At 38.3% G+C, this 19,202-nt stretch overlaps 2 protein-coding genes across 3 annotated transcripts; one reads left to right on the top strand and one right to left on the bottom strand.

Moving 5' to 3' along the window:
• The first annotated feature begins 898 nt into the window (after nucleotides 1–898).
• Nucleotides 899–11,532, top strand: nat10 (N-acetyltransferase 10). 2 transcript variants are annotated; one of them, XM_049574717.1, is made up of 29 exons: nucleotides 899–1,042; nucleotides 1,245–1,368; nucleotides 1,479–1,570; nucleotides 2,295–2,466; nucleotides 2,607–2,729; nucleotides 2,807–2,868; nucleotides 2,962–3,076; nucleotides 4,182–4,289; nucleotides 4,485–4,618; nucleotides 4,711–4,804; nucleotides 4,895–4,993; nucleotides 5,081–5,217; nucleotides 5,427–5,551; nucleotides 5,831–5,981; nucleotides 6,173–6,269; nucleotides 6,388–6,504; nucleotides 7,592–7,693; nucleotides 7,784–7,858; nucleotides 7,949–8,065; nucleotides 8,172–8,305; nucleotides 8,389–8,437; nucleotides 8,561–8,657; nucleotides 9,356–9,463; nucleotides 9,554–9,726; nucleotides 9,824–9,943; nucleotides 10,055–10,153; nucleotides 10,802–10,875; nucleotides 10,980–11,060; nucleotides 11,146–11,532. In XM_049574717.1, exons 2-29 carry the CDS (start codon nucleotides 1,255–1,257, stop codon nucleotides 11,288–11,290), a joined length of 3,114 nt encoding a protein of 1,037 aa, XP_049430674.1. In that variant the 5' UTR covers nucleotides 899–1,042; nucleotides 1,245–1,254; the 3' UTR covers nucleotides 11,291–11,532. The 2 variants fall into 2 exon arrangements, with proteins under 2 accessions (XP_049430674.1, XP_049430675.1); XM_049574718.1 differs by having other exon boundaries at nucleotides 915–1,042; nucleotides 1,248–1,368.
• Nucleotides 11,533–11,608: 76 nt separating this feature from the next.
• On the bottom strand, nucleotides 11,609–18,796 carry adal (adenosine deaminase-like). Its single transcript, XM_049574719.1, has 10 exons — nucleotides 18,658–18,796; nucleotides 18,403–18,533; nucleotides 18,094–18,154; nucleotides 17,922–18,009; nucleotides 17,416–17,497; nucleotides 16,561–16,687; nucleotides 14,948–15,028; nucleotides 14,723–14,861; nucleotides 14,532–14,632; nucleotides 11,609–11,897 (listed from the first exon to the last, which is right to left on the bottom strand). The coding sequence occupies exons 1-10, from the start codon at nucleotides 18,700–18,702 to the stop codon at nucleotides 11,706–11,708; spliced, it is 1,047 nt and encodes a 348-aa protein (XP_049430676.1). The 5' UTR covers nucleotides 18,703–18,796; the 3' UTR covers nucleotides 11,609–11,705.
• Nucleotides 18,797–19,202: the final 406 nt, after the last annotated feature.

The following is a 19,202-nucleotide window of genomic DNA, read 5'->3' as shown; positions in this document are numbered from 1 at the left end:
AGCTAGTTTTAGACTTTCCTTAAAATTATTTAAATGATTGACCAGTTATCAAGAACGGTAACTTTTTCGCAATCTTGTTTTAACAAATATAAATTTTAGAAAGCATTCATGATTTTTTGTAAATTTAACATATTGTTACTCTGTTAAAATGGTGTTACATTTGGTGACGAGTGTTTTATGACTTGTTTTGGACTTGTAACTTAAAGTTTAGGACTTGGGACCTGACTTGGGATTTGTCCGTCTTGAAATGAGACTCGACTCTGGACTCGCTTGCTTTGACTAGGGACTTGTCAGTACTGAACTGGGACATGACTCTGGACTTGCCTGCTTTGACCCAGGGCTTGCCAGTCTTGAATTGGGACTTGACGCCAGACATACCTGCTTTGACTCTGGATTTTTTTGGTCTTGATTTGGGACTTGACTCAGGACTTGCCTGCTTTGACTTGGGACTTGTCATTCTTGAATTGGGACTTGACTTGTGGACTTGCCTGCTTTGACTTGGGACTTGTCAGTCTTGACTTGGGACTTGTCAGTCTTGACTTGAGACTTGACTCAGGACTTGCCTGCTTTGACTTGGAACTTGTCAGTCTTGACTTGGGACTTGACTGGACTTGCCTGCTTTGACTTGGGACTTGTTGGTCTTGACTTGGCACTTGTCAGCCATAAATTGGGACTCAGCTCCAGACTTCCCTACTTTGACTCAGGACTTGTTAGTCTTGAATTGAGACTTGACCAAGACTTACTTGTGACTTGTAAAACAAGGACTCGGTCTCTCCTTGGCGCCAACCACCAAGACGATTGTAGATTAACTCTACTCACTAACCGCCTCAGTTGTGGAGATTTCAGCCTTTCAGGCCAAACTCAGGGCTGTTCTCTTCCGCAAACTGCGTCGCACAATTCTGACGTCACACCGAGGGTCCTCCATGAACGGATGTCTCCACGTGAGTGTATCAACAGCATGATGGCTGGCATGTAAATTCACCCCTCCACTTGTTAAAACTGCATGACGATTAAACAAAAAGCAGTTTGAGTGCAACAGAAGGTAAGTTAAAATGTTAAATGTTTAAAACGACGCCTTAATTCTGTGTTTCTTCATCGCGTTGTGGCAGAATTTAGTTTCCCTGCTGTTATTAACTCTCATTTGTTTTGGCTGAAAGTTAGCTCCAGTCAGTCCTTCCTCCTGACTCAGTCTGACAGCACAGTTTGTGCCGCACTGTATCTCTGATATTTGCCTTTGCGTTCAGCAGTGAGACGATGGCAACAGTCCGTAAGAAGGTGGACAACCGGATCCGTGTTCAGATCGAGAATGGAGTCGCTCTGCAGCATCGCACCATGTTTGTGGTGGTGGGAGATCGTGGGAGAGATCAGGTAGTATTTCACTTCCTGCTGTCTTAAGCAAATGTATCAGTATCAATTTTATTTAATATAACTTTCTTTGCATTTGGCACTAAACCCAGTTAAATCTGCCTCTGATCCAGGTCGTCATTCTGCATCACATGCTGTCTAAAGCTTCAGTCAGAGCTCGACCCTCTGTGCTGTGGTGCTACAAGAAGGACCTGGGATTCAGCAGGTGAGTGTAGTATGACAGAGAAGTGCTAATAGGTTAAGATCCTTGCTAACAATTTACCAAAAAGAATGCATATATTAAAGGTTGAAAAACAAACAAAAAATATAGACCATAAAGTTGTAAGATGAAGCTAAAGCTTATTATTTCTATCCTTTTTTTATGTAGCATATTCTCCTAAGTAACTCATTCACAACTAGGTTTAGGTTATATGAAAATAACAGCAGAAACAAACACAGTAAAACAGAGAGAAACAATACCAACATTCCACAATAGTTCATACACAATATTCATCAGTTTATGTTTGTTTACCACCTTATTTTATTTTACTTTATTTCATTTTATCATCATTATTATTATTATTATTATTATTATTATTATTAAAAAATTCAAAGTAAACCATTCCTCAAGTTAACTCCTTTAACAGATTTCTAACCAGTTAGTTTAGGGTGCTTAAGAAATTATTTAGATTATTGATTAAATGATCAGAGGTGTGGTCTCGAGTCACATGACAAAATTAACTCCTTTGACAGATGTTTGTCTATTCTTTATGTTCGTCCTTACCCTTGTTTTCTTGAACATACCTATTCCCCTAAGTTCATGCTGGTGCCCTGTAATTTCAAACAGCCTCTGAATAAAGTTAGGAAGCAAATTATTTTTTGCCTTGTACATTATCTGTGAACAAGAAAAAGGAGAAAGGTGTTTGATTTGTCTAAAATGTCTAAAACAGCAATCGTAAGAAGCGCATGAGACAGCTGCAGAAGAAGATAAAAACTGGGACGCTGAATCTGAATCAGGATGACCCGTTTGAGCTCTTCATCGCTGCAACCAACATCCGGTACTGTTACTACAACGAGACACACAAGATCCTGGGAAACACCTACGGCATGTGTGTCCTGCAGGTGAGTGTCTCCTCTTTGGCTGTAGATCAGTGGCTCCCAGGATATATAAAAAAACACACATACACGATTGTGGGTCACAATCCAAAAAAATGCTACGAACCACTGCTGTAGACTGAGATGTTTTATTTCCTGTCCCACAGGACTTTGAAGCTCTCACTCCCAACCTGTTAGCGAGGACAGTTGAGACGGTAGAAGGAGGTGGTATCGTTGTGATTCTGCTGAGGACGATGAACTCTCTCAAGCAGCTGTACACGATGACCATGGTAAGTCTATAACCCGTTCCATCTCCACACATCTGTGTTTGCTTGACTTGTGATCATTGTGACTTGTTTTCATCCAGGACGTGCACGCTCGATACCGGACTGAGGCTCATCAGGATGTGGTGGGAAGGTTCAATGAGAGGTGAGTGTTCCTCTGGCTTTCATGGTGTTTGGAGTATTTTTAGTCAGTGGAATCAACGCTTAAATGTGTTTATTCACGTTTGTTCTGTTTTAGGTTCATTCTGTCGTTGGCATCCTGCAAAAACTGTGTTGTCATTGACGACCAACTCAACATCCTGCCAATGTCCAGCCACATGGCAAACATCAAGCCTGTTCCTCCAAAGACTCAGGTAGTTATATCAGAGTAGGTATGGGAACTGAAGTTTTTATTGATACCAATGCCATTGTGGATTCTTTATTGATTCCTGAACAGTTTTCTGTGTGGAAACAGACGGCCTACACAGGTTTAAGCCTCACCGCAACTGCTTTATTATCTGAGTCTGAACACTGTAGATGAAATGAGAGACTTTTTGTACAGCATTTAGGTTTTCTTAGTCAAAGAATAAACCTGCTAAGCCTGCCTGCGTGGAGCTGATTTTTTTTTTTATAACAGGATAATTACTCTCAGCAAGGGACAGGCTGCTTAGTTGGGCAGCGGTGACACTTACGCGTGGAGTGTCCAACACATGGCATTCCTGGAATTTAAGTTCAGGGTGTGTAGAAAGACGTTAAAGCATACTGCTTGAGTTGAATTTATAATTTTACAGACATTTCAAGCAGCACTGTTGTTGTCTTTCTTCATAAAATGAAGCCACGCTTTGGACTGTTTCTTCCTCTCCGCCATGACTCCTTGTTGCAAGTTTCCCAGCAGCGTAGACACATGAGTTTGACGTCATTGTTTTGCAATGTGCACCTGTCAGAAAAATATGCAGCATCGATAAAAGAAACTCGGTAGCATAGTGGATAGTGCCGGCGCCCCATGTATAGAGGTGATGCCTCGCTGCAGCGGTTGTGAGTTCGACTCCAGCTTGCGACCCTTTGCTGCATGTCGTCCCCCCACTCTCTCTGTCTCCCCATTTCACACTGTCCTGTATAATAAAGGCAAAAAAAGCCCAAAAAAATAATCTTAAAAAAAAAAAACCTTTGCTCTTATCATACAAACCATTTTGTGTTCAGGTCTTCTTTAAATGAGTTGTTACCTACTTGGAGGAGCCTCAGGTCTCCCCTTGTCTCAGGCTCAAGGCAGCATCTTAAAACTTGCTTGTTTTCTGTGGATTTTTCTTGATTTTGTACACTTTGTGTCCTTGGCCTTTTATGTCTCTTTTTTCTCTTTGTATTTCTCCCTTTTATGAGGCACTCGTGGCCACTGTTTTGAAATATGCTACATCCATAAAGTTTGCCTGCTTGTTGGCTACATCCTCCCTGATTTCTGACCAGTTTTCTCATCTCCATCAGGAGGACGGTTTGTCTCCACGGGAACAGGAGCTGAAGGATCTAAAGGAGTCCCTTCAGGACACTCAGCCTGTGGGCGTGTTGGTGGATTGCTGCAAGACCATGGACCAGGTCAGAACCTCCCTCTGAGGAGCCAGTTTACACATTTACCAAGTATAGCTATTGATGAATGCACAGATAAGATTTAAAGCAACACTTCAGCAGCAGGTTACGAAAGTGTTCCAGAGAAATTACTCCTCAACAGATGCCCCTTTTTTATATCAGTCATAATAAATGTAAGGTTTAAAGGTTTGTGTTTTGCTGTAGGCTAAAGGAGTGCTGAAGTTCATTGAGGCGATTTCAGAGAAGACTCTGAGGAGCACCGTGGCTCTGACTGCTGCTCGCGGTCGAGGCAAGTCTGCGGCGCTGGGTCTGGCCGTCGCTGGAGCCGTGGCATTTGGGTATGAATTAGTTTTATAACGTTATGCAAGTATACAAATTTGTCTTTTATCTGTTTTTTGTTTTGCTAATGATGGCCTGACATTCTTTACAGCTACTCCAACATCTTTGTAACCTCTCCGAGCCCGGACAACCTCCACACCATGTTTGAATTCATCTTCAAAGGCTTTGATTCTCTGCAGTATCAGGTAGGCCGCCTGAGAGTCTCTTCTGTATCAGTGACAGTGTGTTCATGCTCTGATCAGACACCACTTCATAACCCTATTTTGCATTTGTAGGAACATCTCGACTATGAAATCATCCAGTCTTTGAATCCAGACTTCAACAAAGCCGTGGTGCGGGTGAACATCTTCAAAGAGCACCGGCAGACAATTCAGGTAAATGAGACCAGACCACTCCACCCTTCTACTTCCTGTTATTTATAACAGTGAGTGATCTGACTTCCCTGCTCGTGTGACCAACAGTACATCCACCCAGGTGATGCAGTGAAGCTGGGCCAGGCTGAACTGCTGGTCATTGATGAGGCTGCAGCCATCCCTCTTCCTCTGGTGAAGAACCTGCTGGGGCCATACCTGGTGTTCATGGCCTCCACCATCAACGGGTCAGTAACAGGACTGGATGATATTCACATGATCGAATGCCCCATTACTTTTGTTCAGATAACATTACACAAGGATGGTATGAAAACTGGTTTGAGTAATATGGATTTAATGACCACTAAAGCATAATAAATTGCTATCAATAAATTTCTGCATCATTTTAGCTGTAGCTAGCTGCATTTCTGACTGCTGTTCTCCTTCATCTCTGCAGGTATGAGGGCACTGGGCGCTCTCTTTCCCTCAAACTGATCCAGCAGTTGAGGCAGCAGAGCACAGACAGTCAGCAGAGCATGTCAGCAGAGAACAGGACCACCAACACAGAGAGGCTAGCAGCAGGTAAATGTCTCTGTGTTTTACTTTGTTTGTCTGTGTGTTCACTGTAACTGGGGCCCCCTCCTAGAGCCAAATTTGGGAGGGAAGCTTGATGGCGAGGGTCAGGTGGCAGGCAAAGGTGGGACTTAGGCGTAGACTGGCTCTGAGGATGTGGAACATCAACTCCCTAGCGCTAGTGTGGAAGGTGGACTAGATGGCACTGGGTCTGGACTTACTCCTGTTCTGGAGGTGCCCAGTGACAGGAAGTGGATGGACTGATGTTTTTTATGTCCTTGTTCACAGCTCGCTCTCTCCATGAGGTTTCTCTACATGAGTCCATTCGGTATGCTCCAGGAGACGCTGTGGAGAAGTGGCTGAATGACCTACTCTGTTTGGACTGTCTGAACATACCCAGGCTCATCTCTGGCTGCCCACTGCCACAGACTTGTGACCTGTATCCTTAATGAACTTTAAACAACATTAAGTTACCCCTGGTTATATACAGTGTGTCATGTATAGAGAAAAAACACTAAGTTAACAAACAAGTAATGGGAAAAAAGAATCTAAGAAAGAAATAGAATTTTTGTACTCACAATACTTGAGCAAAACAAGCTGCAGTTACTTTTGTCCTCAACCCACACACAGATATTATGTGAACAGAGACACACTGTTCTGTTACCACAAAGCATCCGAGGCTTTCCTGCAGAGGTTGATGGCCCTCTACGTGGCATCGCACTACAAGGTGGTGTAATAGTTTGTGTTCAAATGACTTGCTTTGCTCAAAGAGAATAATATTGTACACACAGTGTAGTGTCATGCTTTTGTTTATTTGCTGACTCAAATGTTTTCTTGGGATCTAGAATTCACCAAACGATCTGCAGATGTTGTCTGACGCGCCGGCCCATCACCTCTTCTGCCTCCTGCCACCCGTTCCTCCCACACAGAACTCACTGCCTGAGGTCCTCGCCGTGGTGCAGGTAAGAAACCCCAGACCCCCTAAAGAAACTGTTTGTAATGGGTGTGCAGTGATGGAAAACCCATGTATTTGAAAGCAAACAGCTGTATTAAAGGTTTTCGCAAATCTGTCCCAGACAGTTCATATTTGACATTTTTATAAGTTGACATTTTTATGGCATACTATACTGTGATTTCATTTTGATGTTTTTTGTGCATACCTTACTATGACTTTTTTTTGCCAATTTCTATGATATACTATACAATGACTTTGGCATTGTTTTATGACATACTATACTATGACTTTTTCTATGGCATACTATATTATGACTTCTTTATATTTTTATGACATACTCTACCATGACCCTTTTTTTTGGCTTTTGTATGACATACTAAACAATGACCTTTTTTGCATTTTATGACATACTCCATCATGAACTTTTTTTTTTGCATTTTTATGACATACTATATTGTGACCTTTTTTTGCATTTTTATGACATACTATATTGTGACCTTTTTTTTGCATTTTTATGACATACTATACTGTGACCTTTTTTTGCATTTTTATGACATATTATATTGTGACCTTTTTTTGCATTTTTATGACATACTATACTGTGACCTTTGTTTTGCATTTTATGACATACTATACTGTGACCTTTGTTTTGCATTTTATGACATACAATACTATGACCTCTTTTTTTTGCATTTTTATGACATACTATACTGTGACCTTTTTTTGCATTTTTATTACATACTATACTGTGACCCTTTTTTTGCATTTTATGACATACTATACTATGAACTTTTTTTGCATTCTTATGACATACTACTGTGACCTTTTATGCATTTTTTTAAGACAAACCATACTATGACTTTATGTTATAACACACTGTTGTTTGACTTTTTTTTTTTAAATGTCATACTGTATCATGAAAGTTTTGTCCAGATATGTTCAGAAGAAAGACTTCCACCAACTCCAGCTATTTCTGTTTGACTTTAAGCATCCAGAGACAACTTGGACCTACCCTTTTTTTTGCTTGTATCTATACAGTATTTAGTCATTTGTCAAGTTTATTGACTTGACTTATTGTATGTGTTTTTCTTTAGGTTTGTCTGGAAGGAGAAATATCTCGGCAGTCCATCCTGAACAGTCTGTCCAGAGGAAAGAAAGCCTCTGGCGACCTCATTCCCTGGACGGTGTCAGAACAGGTACATACTGGTGTCAGAGCTTTTGACAAAATCACTACAGCTCACATTTCCACAGTGCAGACATGAAATCCTCTGTTTATTTCTTTGTAGTTCCAAGACCCAGAATTTGGCAGCCTCTCAGGAGGCAGAGTGGTGCGAATAGCTGTCAATCCAGACTACCAAGGGGTAAGAGCTTGCTGAGGCCTCAGCATGTTTTTCCATTTTTTAATGAATCTGGGTGTACTGTATGTGACTGGTTTTCAATCTGTTCACCAGATGGGCTACGGCTCCAGAGCTCTCCAGCTGCTGCAGATGTACTATGAGGGCAAGTTTCCCACCATGGATGAGAGCACACACTCAAATCACAATGAGATCACCTCCGTCAGCAGTGAGGTAAGACAATTAAATGTATTCAGCGACAGACATCAAATACTTGTATGACGTGTAACCACAGAAAAAAACTGTGACAGTGGCCCTGTTGTTGTCTCTTGTTATCCAGGCAGTCAGTCTGCTGGAGGAGGTGGTCACTCCTCGGAAGGAGCTCCCTCCTCTGCTCCTGAAGCTGAGTGAGAGGAGAGCAGAGAGACTGGACTATCTAGGAGTTTCCTATGGCCTTACTACACAGCTCCTCAAGTGAGTTTCTATGAACAAAGTGAAGGGGAAGGGGGTCGTTATATTTTTGCAGATTTAGAAAAATTGTTTTTGCTCTCTGACAGGTTCTGGAAGAAAGCAGGGTATACTCCAGTCTACTTGAGACAAACCCCTGTAAGTAAAAAAAAAAACCCAAACTTTTTTGTGTGTGTTTCTGCACATTTTGCTATAATGCTATAATTGCACGTGCTATAATTGTTGCTGTGTGTGTGTTTGTGTGTGTTTGATTGTCTCCAGAATGACCTGACAGGAGAGCACTCTTGTGTGATGCTGAAGGAGCTGAACACAGATGACGCCCCAGAACAGAGCCAGTGGCTGTCTGCCTTCTGGAAAGGTGAACATTCATGATGTTTCCTGTGTTACCTCTGGGCCCAGTTATTCAGACAAAAAAAAACTTTGAAATTGGTCATATATACAAATGTTTATTTAAAATTTGCACTTGATTGTTTATTCTTTGAAGTGATGAAGTAGTTGACATAATTTATGACATACTATACTATGACTTTTTTGGGCAAAATTTATGACACGCTATAGTATGACTTTTTTTTTTTTTTTTGCAAAATTTATGACATACTATACTATGACTTTTTTTGGGCAAAATTTATGACATATTATACTATGACTTTTTTTGGGCAAAATTTATGACATATTATACTATGACTTTTTTGGGCGAAATTTTTGACACACTATAGTATGACTTTTTTTTTTTTTGCAAAATTTATGACATACTATACTATGACTTTTTTTGGGCAAAATTTATGACATATTATACTATGACTTTTTTGGGCAAAATTTATGACACACTATAGTATGACTTTTTTTTTTTTTTGCAAAATTTATGACATACTATACTATGACCTTTTTTGGGCAAAATTTATGACACACTATAGTATGACTTTTTTGGCAAAATTTATGACATACTATACTATGACTTTTTTTGGGCAAAATGTATGACATACTATACTATGACTTTTTGGCATAATTTATTGGATTTGTTTGAATTTAAGTCTGAACATTTGTTGTTTTCCTCAGATTTCCGCCGGCGTTTTCTGTCGCTCCTTTCCTACCAATTCAGTCGCTTTCATCCGAGCCTGTCACTCAGCATCCTGCAGAACAAGAAGTCTAAGGAGGAGACAAGCAGTAAGACTCCTCTACTGACTAACAACTTCTCAGATTCCCCCCGTGTCTCACTGACCTGACCTGACCTGACTTGTCTTTGACTTTTCACAGTTCTCACTAGCTCCGAGCTGGCATCCCAATTCAGCCCTTACGACCTCAAACGTCTGGAGCTGTACTCGAGGAGCATGGTGGATTACCACCTCATCATGGACTTGATCCCAACTGTGGCTCGCATGTTTTTCCTCAAGCAACTCGGTGACGTCTCTCTCTCAGCTGCACAGTGTGTGAGTTTCCCTGCTGGTTATGGTCTCAGTTGTTTGTTTGTCATGAACTATTAGTTTTATTGTGATACTTGTTGATGTTGTTTGTGGTCTTTCCTAGGCGTTACTGCTGGGTATAGGCTTACAGCACAAGTCAGTGGAACAGCTGGAAAAGGAAATTGAACTGCCAAGCTCACAGCTCATGGGCCTCTTCAACCGTCTGATCCGGAAATTAGTACAAGTACGTTCACACTTTAAGTCACTGAATAACATGATGTAGAAACGATGCCATAAAAGCTGCTTCTAAAACTGTTGCAGCTACATTAATGCTTTGATGTGCTAACTATTACAGGTCTTCACCAGCATCCAAGAAAAAGCTATTGAGGCACAGATGGTGACAGCTAAAGATGTCTCCATGGAGCCAACTGTCAGAAGCCTAAATGATGATCTGGTACGTGATCAGCCAATTTATTGTATAAGTCATTTATCAAGCAAACATGCAAAACATTTGCTGGTTTGAGCTTCTCATGAGGGAATGTGTTGCATTACTTATTTTTTATATACAATTAAATGAAGCATTTGGAGCGGTTTGTCAGGAAAAATATGACTTTGAAGATGTGACCTTGGTCCCCAGCAAGTTAGAATGGGCATTTCTTTAGACCTAACAATTAACTGTAAAAAATTATCAACACATTTAAGTTGAAAAGACATATGATATTTTATTTAAAGATCTTTCTAATAATTGCAAAATTAGTTCTGACCCATAAAGTAGGCTGTTATTGATACCCTAACTTGCAGATTAATTTCATGACACAGAACGTGAAGTTCTTTATGCTGTAATTTGAGCCTTCATTTATCTGTGAGATCACACCCAGCGGCAGACAGAATTGCATCATAAAAACAAGGCTTATAGTAAACTTGGTGGTGTCTTTATTCTATAGCCATAACATTGTGCAATCAATATTTACTTCATAATAAATTAAAGCAAAAAAAAAAAAAAACACTTTCTACTCCAATGATAAAAAGTTAGCAGCATCCATTTACCGTATGATGTGTTTGCTTGAGACAAAATGTTGATAAATGAATCTGTTACTAACAGAATGAAGCAGCTAAGGAGTTTGAGGAGAGACACAAGCAGGATGTGGAGAAAGTGAAAGACATGGACATGGAAGAGTGAGTATGAGGTCGCCTTGGTCATTATTTGTGTGTGGCATTTTGAATAGAAACGTACAGGGCAATATTTACTGTAGTTGTAATGATTTCCTTTGTATTTACAGATACAGGATCCGTGGAGATGATGAGGAATGGGACCAGGTGTTGAAGAAAGCAGGGAATACATCTATCGTCAGCATCAAGAGGTACGGTGACATTCAGAATCTTTGACAAAAGTATGGTTGTTTGGTTGTTGTAAAAATGTTTGTAACAATGTTCTACTCCCAACAGTGACAAGAAGAGGAAGTTGGATGGCGGAAACACCAAAGAAAGCAATGGGGCTCCCGGGCATGGGAAACTAAAAAAGAAGGAAATGCAACACAGCAAATTCAAGAAGAACAAGGATAAGCATGGCAAATTTGGAAAGAGGGCGTGACTGTAAACAGAGCTGCACTGACAAGACTGTGTGTGTGGACACAAAGCAGCATCACCATCACCTGCAATCTGCAATTTTGAGCTTTGGATGGACTTGCAGACAATTAAGAGCACCCTAAAGACTGGATATCCATTAAGAATTTTTTTTTATCTTTAGCATTTGTCATACCAAGATTGTTGCTTTGAATTATGATGTTTGCAACTCTGCAAAGACTGTTCATCAAAAGAAAATAACACACATGCTAGACAGGCATCCTGTACCATTAGTTTTTTTATTTTAAACATGTTCACACTGCTTTTAGTATTCCCTTTGAGGTAATGTCATGAGTTCTACAAAGACTTGTTAAAAAGTTAATGGAAAAGTTTCCAAACTGAAAATTGAGGTATATGATCGGCTGTAGGTTCCACTGAACAGGTCACAAGAACACCTGAGGCTGTACATCAGTCCACTTCTGTTTGAGCTGCTGTTTTACAGTGTCAGGTGCAAAGATACAGTCTATAGCCTGCTGGGACAGTTTCCATACGGCTTCATGACTGAGACCAAACGTTGAGGCTGCCAGCTGATATTCCTGAGACAAGTCTGTACTGAAGACACCCTTATCATCAGTCTGTAATGTGACAAAGAATAAAAATTATTCATGGTGAACTTTGATTTCTTACCACTAAAGCTACAGTTGGTAATTTTAATGAAAAAGATTTTGTCCTATTTGTTGACATTTGTTGTTGTCACTACATTCACAGTATTACATAAGAAAGAAGATAAAAAAAAGTTATCCTGCTAGTTGCAATGCTACTAATGACATTTGCTAGAATTTGCAATGGTCATACTATAGTATGTCAAACATGCAAAAAAAAAAAGATGACATAGTATGTCATAAAAATGCAAAAAAGGTCACAGTATAGTAGTTTGTCACATAGTCATAGTGTGGTATGTCATAAAATTGTCATAGTATAGTATGTCATAATGCAAAAAAAGGTCATGGGATAGTATGTCATAAAATGCAAAAAAGATCGTAATATAGTATGTTATAAACTAGTCATAGTATAGTATGATGTTAAAATGCAAAAAAAGGACGCAGTATAGTATGTCCAAAAAACACAGAAAAGGTCATAGTATAGTATGCCATAAAATAGTCTTAGTATAGTATGCCATATAAATGCAAAAAAAGGTCATAATATAGCATGTCATGAAAATGCAAAAAGGTCAAATTATAGTATGTCATAAAAATGCTAAAAATGTCATAGTATGTCATAAAATGCAAAAAAAAAAAGGTCTTAGTCTGAAATAGTCATAGTATAGTATATAATAAAAATGCCAAAAAAGTCATACTATAGTATATCATTGCAAGTGATAGTATAGTATATCATAAAAATGCAAAAAACGTAATAGTATGTCATAAAAATGAAAAAGGTCACAGTATAGTATGTCACAAAAATGCAAAAAATGTCAGAGTATAGTTTATCATAAAAAAGTTGTGCTATAGTATGTCATAATGCAAAAAAATGTCATAGTATAGTATGTCATAAAAATGCAAAACGGGTCATAGTATAGTATGTCATAAAATAGTCACAGTATTGTATGACGTAAAAATGCAAAAAAAAAAAGTCATAGTATAGTATGTCTGAAATAGTCATGGCATAGTATGTCAAAAAATGTCATAGTATAGTATGTCATAAAAATACAAAAAACAGTATAGTATGCCATAAAAATGAAAAAGGTCATAGTATAGTATGTCATAAAAATGAAAAAAACGTCATAGTATAGTATGTCATAAAAATGAAAAAACAGTCATAGTATAGTATGTCATAAAAATGAAAAAGGTCATAGTATAGCATGTCATAAAAATGCAAAAAACGTCATAGTATAGTATGTCATAAAAATGCAAAAACAGTCATAGTATAGTATGTCATAAAGATGCAAAAAATGTCATAGTATAGTATGTCATAAAAATGCAAAAAATGTCATAGTATAGTATGTCATGAAAATGAAAAAGGTCATAGTATAGTATGTCATAAAAATGCAAAAACAGTCATAGTATAGTATGTCATAAAGATGCAAAAAATGTCATAGTATAGTATGTCATAAAAATGCAAAAAATGTCATAGTATAGTATGTCATGAAAATGAAAAAGGTCATAGTATAGTATGTCATAAAAATGCAAAAAAGGTCATAGTATAGTATGTCATAAAAATGCAAAAAAAACATAGTATAGTATGTCATGAAAATGCAAAAAGGTCAAATTATAGTACGTCAAAAATGCAAGAAATGTCATAGTATAGTATGTCATAAAAATGCAAAAAAAAAAAAAAAAAGTTCATAGTATATGATGTCTGAAATAGTCATGGCATAGTATGTCATAAAAATGCAAAAATATCATAGTATAGTATAGTATAGTATGTCATAACATAGTCATAGTATGATGTAAAAATGCAAAATAGGTCATAGTATAGTATGTCCAAAGAAATCAGAAATGTCATAAAAATGCAAAAAAAAAGGGTCATAGTATAGTATGTCTGAAATATTCATGGCATAGTATGTCATAAAAATGCAAAAAATATCATAGAAAGTCATAATATAGTATGTCTGAAATATTCATGGCATAGTATGTCATAAAAATGCAAAAAATATCATAGTATAGTATGTCATAACATAGTCATAGTATGATGTAAAAATGCAAAATAGGTCATAGTATAGTATGTCTAAAGAAATCAGAAAAAGGTCATAGTATAGTATGTCATAAAATAGTCATAGTATAGTATGACGTAAAAATGCAAAAAAAGGTCATAGTATAGTATGCTATAAAATAGTCTTAGTATAGTATGTCATATAAATGCAAAAAAGGTCATAATGTAGTATGTCATGAAAATGCAAAAAAATGTCATAGTATAGTATGTCATAAAAATGCAAAAAAAGGTCATAGTATAGTATGTCATGAAAATGCAAAAAAAGGTCATAGTATAGTATGCTATAAAATAGTCTTAGTATAGTATGTCATATAAATGCAAAAAAAGGTCATAGTATAGTATGCTATAAAATAGTCTTAGTATAGTATGTCATGTAAATGCAAAAAAGGTCATAATGTAGTATGTCATATAAATGCAAAAAAAAAGGTCATAGTATAGTATGTCATGAAAATGCAAATAAGCCATTATCAAATTTTATTTTTAAAAAGTGTAACAGGCATTTAAAAAAAAAAAGAAAAAGCTTCCCTGTCAGTAAGGTGCAAAGAGAGGGAACTTACACAAATCACACTTGGATGTCCCATCTGGTACCAGTACTTGAAATGATGTGCAGAGTAACACGGCACAGTTTGTCCTTTCACATTTGATGTCAGGCAAAGCTCTACAAGAAAAGGAAAGTTGAGTTAAATCAAAAACCGAGTTAACTTCCTGTGCACTCCACAGACAACTAATCATTTCATCTCACACTTACCTAGCGGTATGTTGTTCTTCACCACTTTGTCAACAAGACTTTGAGATCCACCCATTTCAGGATGCAAGAAGGTGCCGTGACCAATTCTATCTGGAGGAAGATTCAACAGCAAGTCTGACTCCTCCAGCTGTGATGGTACCTGCAACAGTCGTTATTGTCATGTCAGAGCACTCACAGATAATGTGACTTCAATTAATCAACAGCATTAAAATATTAAGGTCATACTTCTGAGAGATGCAGTGACAACTTCAGTCCACAGTTCTTAGCCCTCTGCAGAGCAGGAAGTAGGTCTCTGCCATGGCCAACCTTAAAATTAAGTTAAATACATTAACAAGAAGTATTGTGACAAAATCCTGCAGCAATCCTCCCCCTGGTGGAAAAACAAACACTTAATTTTAGTCTGACTAAATATTTTATCTCTACAATTTTGATATGATTTGGTGAAGTTTGGAAGCATCAAGTTATTATGGGATTATGTTTATATGAGTATATACATTGTTTTTCAGGAAACTCCTGCACAGCATAACTTCAATGTACAGGAAAACTGATAGTACATTGTGCTTCAAAGTACCAGCAGGGTTACCACACATTTCCATGGACAAAATTTCAAATGTTAATTATCCTATGAAAACTAAACAGAAACCTTTTCCAATCTCTTATACTTGGTTATGTTTGCTACAATATGTGGAAGCTTATCCATGGAAGAGAACTGCAACAATTAATGTCATTACACATAAAAAAAATTCCATGAGGTTTCAAAAAATTTCAGTGATTTTAACCAATTCCATGACTTTTCCAGGCATGGAAAATGAGACTGAAATTCAATGAATATTCCAGGTTTTCCATGATCATGGGAAGGAGGGGACCACCAGCCGTGGCCCAACAAGCGTGACCCAGCAGGGACCAGAGTGGTAATTAGTAAGTATAAATAAATAAATAAATATATATATATATATATATATATATATATATATATATATATATATAAGTATAGTATATAAGTATATAAGTATATAAATATTAATAAATGTTAATCATGTTAATCATAATAGTTATAGTAATAACAATGGTTGTATCAATTACCCCCCCCCCAAATAAATAAATAAATAAATAGATAAAGAAACAAACAAATATATAAATAGTGATCACAATGAATGGGAGTAAAGGTTACAGAGGCTGTAGTAATTGATGTAATAATAGCTTGTTGTAGGTGATGACTGTAAGAAAGTGATGAATGGTTGCCAGATAGTGTCATGATTATTGTCGGAGGAGTTTGTATTTTCTAAGGAGATATATTCTATAATAACAATTTGTAAATATGTGTCCAGTGGTTATTGGTCGTCAGGCAGAAGAAGAGAGATAAAAATAAATAAATATATGAATCGGTAGTAATTACTAAGGATGGGAATGAAGGTGTCAGAGATCTGGGGCGGATGATGTGACTGGTTTGTGGCAGGTTAGTGGCAGGTTATGATTGTAAAAAAGTGATGAATGATAGCCAGGTAGGGTTATGATTATTGTCAGAGGAGTTTGTACTTTCTAAAGAGATGTAGTCTGTGAGCAGGTTTTTCCAGTGTATGATGTGTATGGAGTTCCGAGACTTCCAGTTCATGAGGATAGTTTTCTTGGCGACAGTCAGCGCCACTAGAAGTAAACGGGTGTGTGTGTTGTCAAGTTTTAATGTGGATACGTCTCCTAATAAACACAAAAAAAGCAACTGAGCTCGAACCATACTGGGATAATTCACAGCTGTTACCAGAAAACGCTGTTACCAAGTGGGGGGTGTTTAAACTCTGGTGATGCATTATGTTTAGAGTAAACGTGTAATTTCAACTGACCGTTGGATCTCCACTGAGGTCTAGTCCCACCACCAAACCGTTAGAGGACAGCATGAAGTCCTCAGCAAGTTTAACCGTCTCCATGGCAACTTCAGTCCCATTCCTGCGGTCAATCGCCACCAGAAACCTTCAGGACAAATGGGCACATTGAGAGCCATGCACCACTGTGGCCAACACTCACGTTACTGAATCATCATACGTTCAAAAGAATTAAGGGAACATTTATTGGTCACAGTGTAACACCAAGTCAGTTAAACTTCAGGGATATCATTGTGGTCATTTAGGAAGCACAAGTGATTGTGAATCAATTTCACCTGCTTTGGTGCAAATGATTTTGGCAAATGGTTTTGCATGTGGTGGCCACAGACAGTTGCTCTCTCCTTATCCTTCCTGACTGATTCTTCTTCAGTTTTGTGTTCTGCTGGTGTCCTTGTCACTACTGGTAGCATGAGGCAGTACCTGCGGCCTAATCAGGTTGCACAGGTTGTCCAGCTCCTCCAGGATGGCACATCCATACCTGTGGTCACAAGAAGGTTTGCTGTGTGTCCCAGCACAGTCTCAAGAGCATGGAGGAGATACCATAAGACCTGCCATTACACCAGGAGAGCTGGAGAGGGCTGTAGAAGGGCATTAGCCCTGCAACAGGACTGGTATCTGCTCCTCTGTGTGAGGAGGAACAAGAAGAGCACTGCCAGAGCCCTACAAAATGACCTCCAGTAGGCCACTGGTCTGCATGTTTTCTGACCAAACTGTCAGAAGATTGTGGCTAGAGCCTGTCCAACACAGCCACATCTCACACACCCAAGACACATTTCTGGACTTGTTGCACACTGAAATAACACAGTGTCTGCTTACCTGACATCAATATCCACATCCTCTTTTTTACACTGCTGGATGGCTTTGATGACAGTTTCAACATATCTCTTTTTTGTCAATCCTATAGGAAAAAGATAATAAACGTGTTAGCCTTGTAATTTGATAAAACAATACTAACATTTGTTATGCATGCCTACAGCAGTAGCAGCACTGGAGTCATGGGGGAATTGTTTTCTTCCCCGTTTAGTTCACAGCATGAATTAGATTGTTGGGCTTTGTTATTTTAGTTTGGGTTGGAGATTACAAGTAGATCTGTTGTTTCTTTTGGCTGGGATCTCCAACCCCTTTTTGTTCCCTCCTTTGAGTTGGAAGTATTGTTCAATTTTGTGAATAAAAAAACTTTGTTGCCTTTTTCCCCCTGCAAACTGCATCTTGCATCCAATCATATGTTCCACTCTCTAGTTGAGCATTTGCTTATTCAGAGAGGCCATAACAACATTAAATCACTCCATGAAAATTATCAGCCTTCATGTTGACATCAAAACCTGTGTTCTTCTCCTCCCTTGGTGTACTCCTCAGCTCTAAATATTTGACACCATCAGCTGCAAACTCCTTTATAACATCAGTGGCCACCTGGGAGAAAAGAAAAGAAACACCTGTTACTGGTATTCTAGGCAAAAACTTTGATTTAATCTCTGACAAACAGCCAATGCTCACCATCAGGATGTCCTCCTCTGTGTCCACCAGCTGATGGATGACTTTAAAGACCTGAAAACACCTGCGGACATGCGCAGTGTGTTACTCTTCCTATTGTCAGCTCACCTTTGTCTGCCTGAATACAACTAATTCCCCACTGAACACAAATAAACAACATATATTATCAGCTGCTTTGTTTCTACATCACTTTTGGTTAAAGGATTAATTGTCTTGATGAAATGAGGACAGATTTGTAAGCTACAAAGCTCTAGCTGATGATGAATTGGTCGCTGGGACTCATATTAAGCTCTGAATTAAATATATACGCACTCATCCAGAGTCCTCCGCTGGCCTTTGCCGATAGCAGTCATTCCGTGTTCAATATTGAGATGTGGTTTCCTGCTGATGAGTTTCTCGATGGTTTGGACGCTGACGGAGCCGTTGAGATGAGCATGTAGCTCCTGAGGACAGTTAAAACGCTGACGTTAGCATGTAGCTAGCAATCAACTAGCTCACATTTACCGTCTTTAAACTCCTCTGAGTCATTTTCTCTTCTAAATATTAGATAAAACATTTGTAACTTACCACTTTTGGCAGCTGCCGATAAAACACATCAGCCTCATTTTCCATCACAAAGATAAAACAAAGCTTGGGTTAATCCGTGAGCTCTGAATTGTCCTCCGTCTGTCACAACAAGCAGGATCTGTTTTCAGTCGACATTTCAAGGAAGCACCATCGAGTGCAACACGGAAATAAGTCCCCATATTGTTGTGGATACACCTTGTCAAGGTTCCGCTACTTCACATGAAATAAAATCGTTGTTTACCTGTAAATTCCTCAGTTCAAAAATTAAAACTGAGGTTATACAAGACTCTCCCCTTCCTCCAAAGATATTTTTCCCTCAATATGACAAAGACAGTGACTATCGTTATTTTAAATCTTAATTTAAAGGGAAACTACACCCATTTTCAAAATTCATACATACCATTTTAAGATAGTCCAGAAATATAGGTAGATATTAACAAGTATTTCCCAAATCCAGATCTATAGAGCTAGATCCCAAATCTGTGATGTCATAAGGCATAAAGTCTGGAGCTACTCATTAGATCCAAAAACAGTGTTTCCCAACT

Source organism: Epinephelus fuscoguttatus, linkage group LG4 (assembly GCF_011397635.1).
Source record: "Epinephelus fuscoguttatus linkage group LG4, E.fuscoguttatus.final_Chr_v1".
NCBI classification, from domain to species: domain Eukaryota; kingdom Metazoa; phylum Chordata; class Actinopteri; order Perciformes; family Serranidae; genus Epinephelus; species Epinephelus fuscoguttatus.
The sequence above is the reverse complement of the archived record's forward strand: the minus strand, read 5'-3'. Positions and strand labels throughout refer to the sequence as shown.

Coding starts and splice junctions, on each gene's coding strand:
- nat10 (XM_049574717.1), top strand. CDS start 1,255: ATGGCAACAGTCCGTAAGAAGGTGGACAACCGGATCCGTGTTCAGATC. Junction 2,467..2,606: donor ACGGCATGTGTGTCCTGCAG/GTGAGTGTCTCC, acceptor CCTGTCCCACAG/GACTTTGAAGCTCTCACTCC. Junction 2,869..2,961: donor GTGGGAAGGTTCAATGAGAG/GTGAGTGTTCCT, acceptor GTTCTGTTTTAG/GTTCATTCTGTCGTTGGCAT.
- adal (XM_049574719.1), bottom strand. CDS start 18,702: ATGGAAAATGAGGCTGATGTGTTTTATCGGCAGCTGCCAAAAGTG. Junction 14,862..14,947: donor TGTCACTGCATCTCTCAGAA/GTATGACCTTAA, acceptor CGACTGTTGCAG/GTACCATCACAGCTGGAGGA. Junction 11,898..14,531: donor GACATCCAAGTGTGATTTGT/GTAAGTTCCCTC, acceptor GTCACATTACAG/ACTGATGATAAGGGTGTCTT.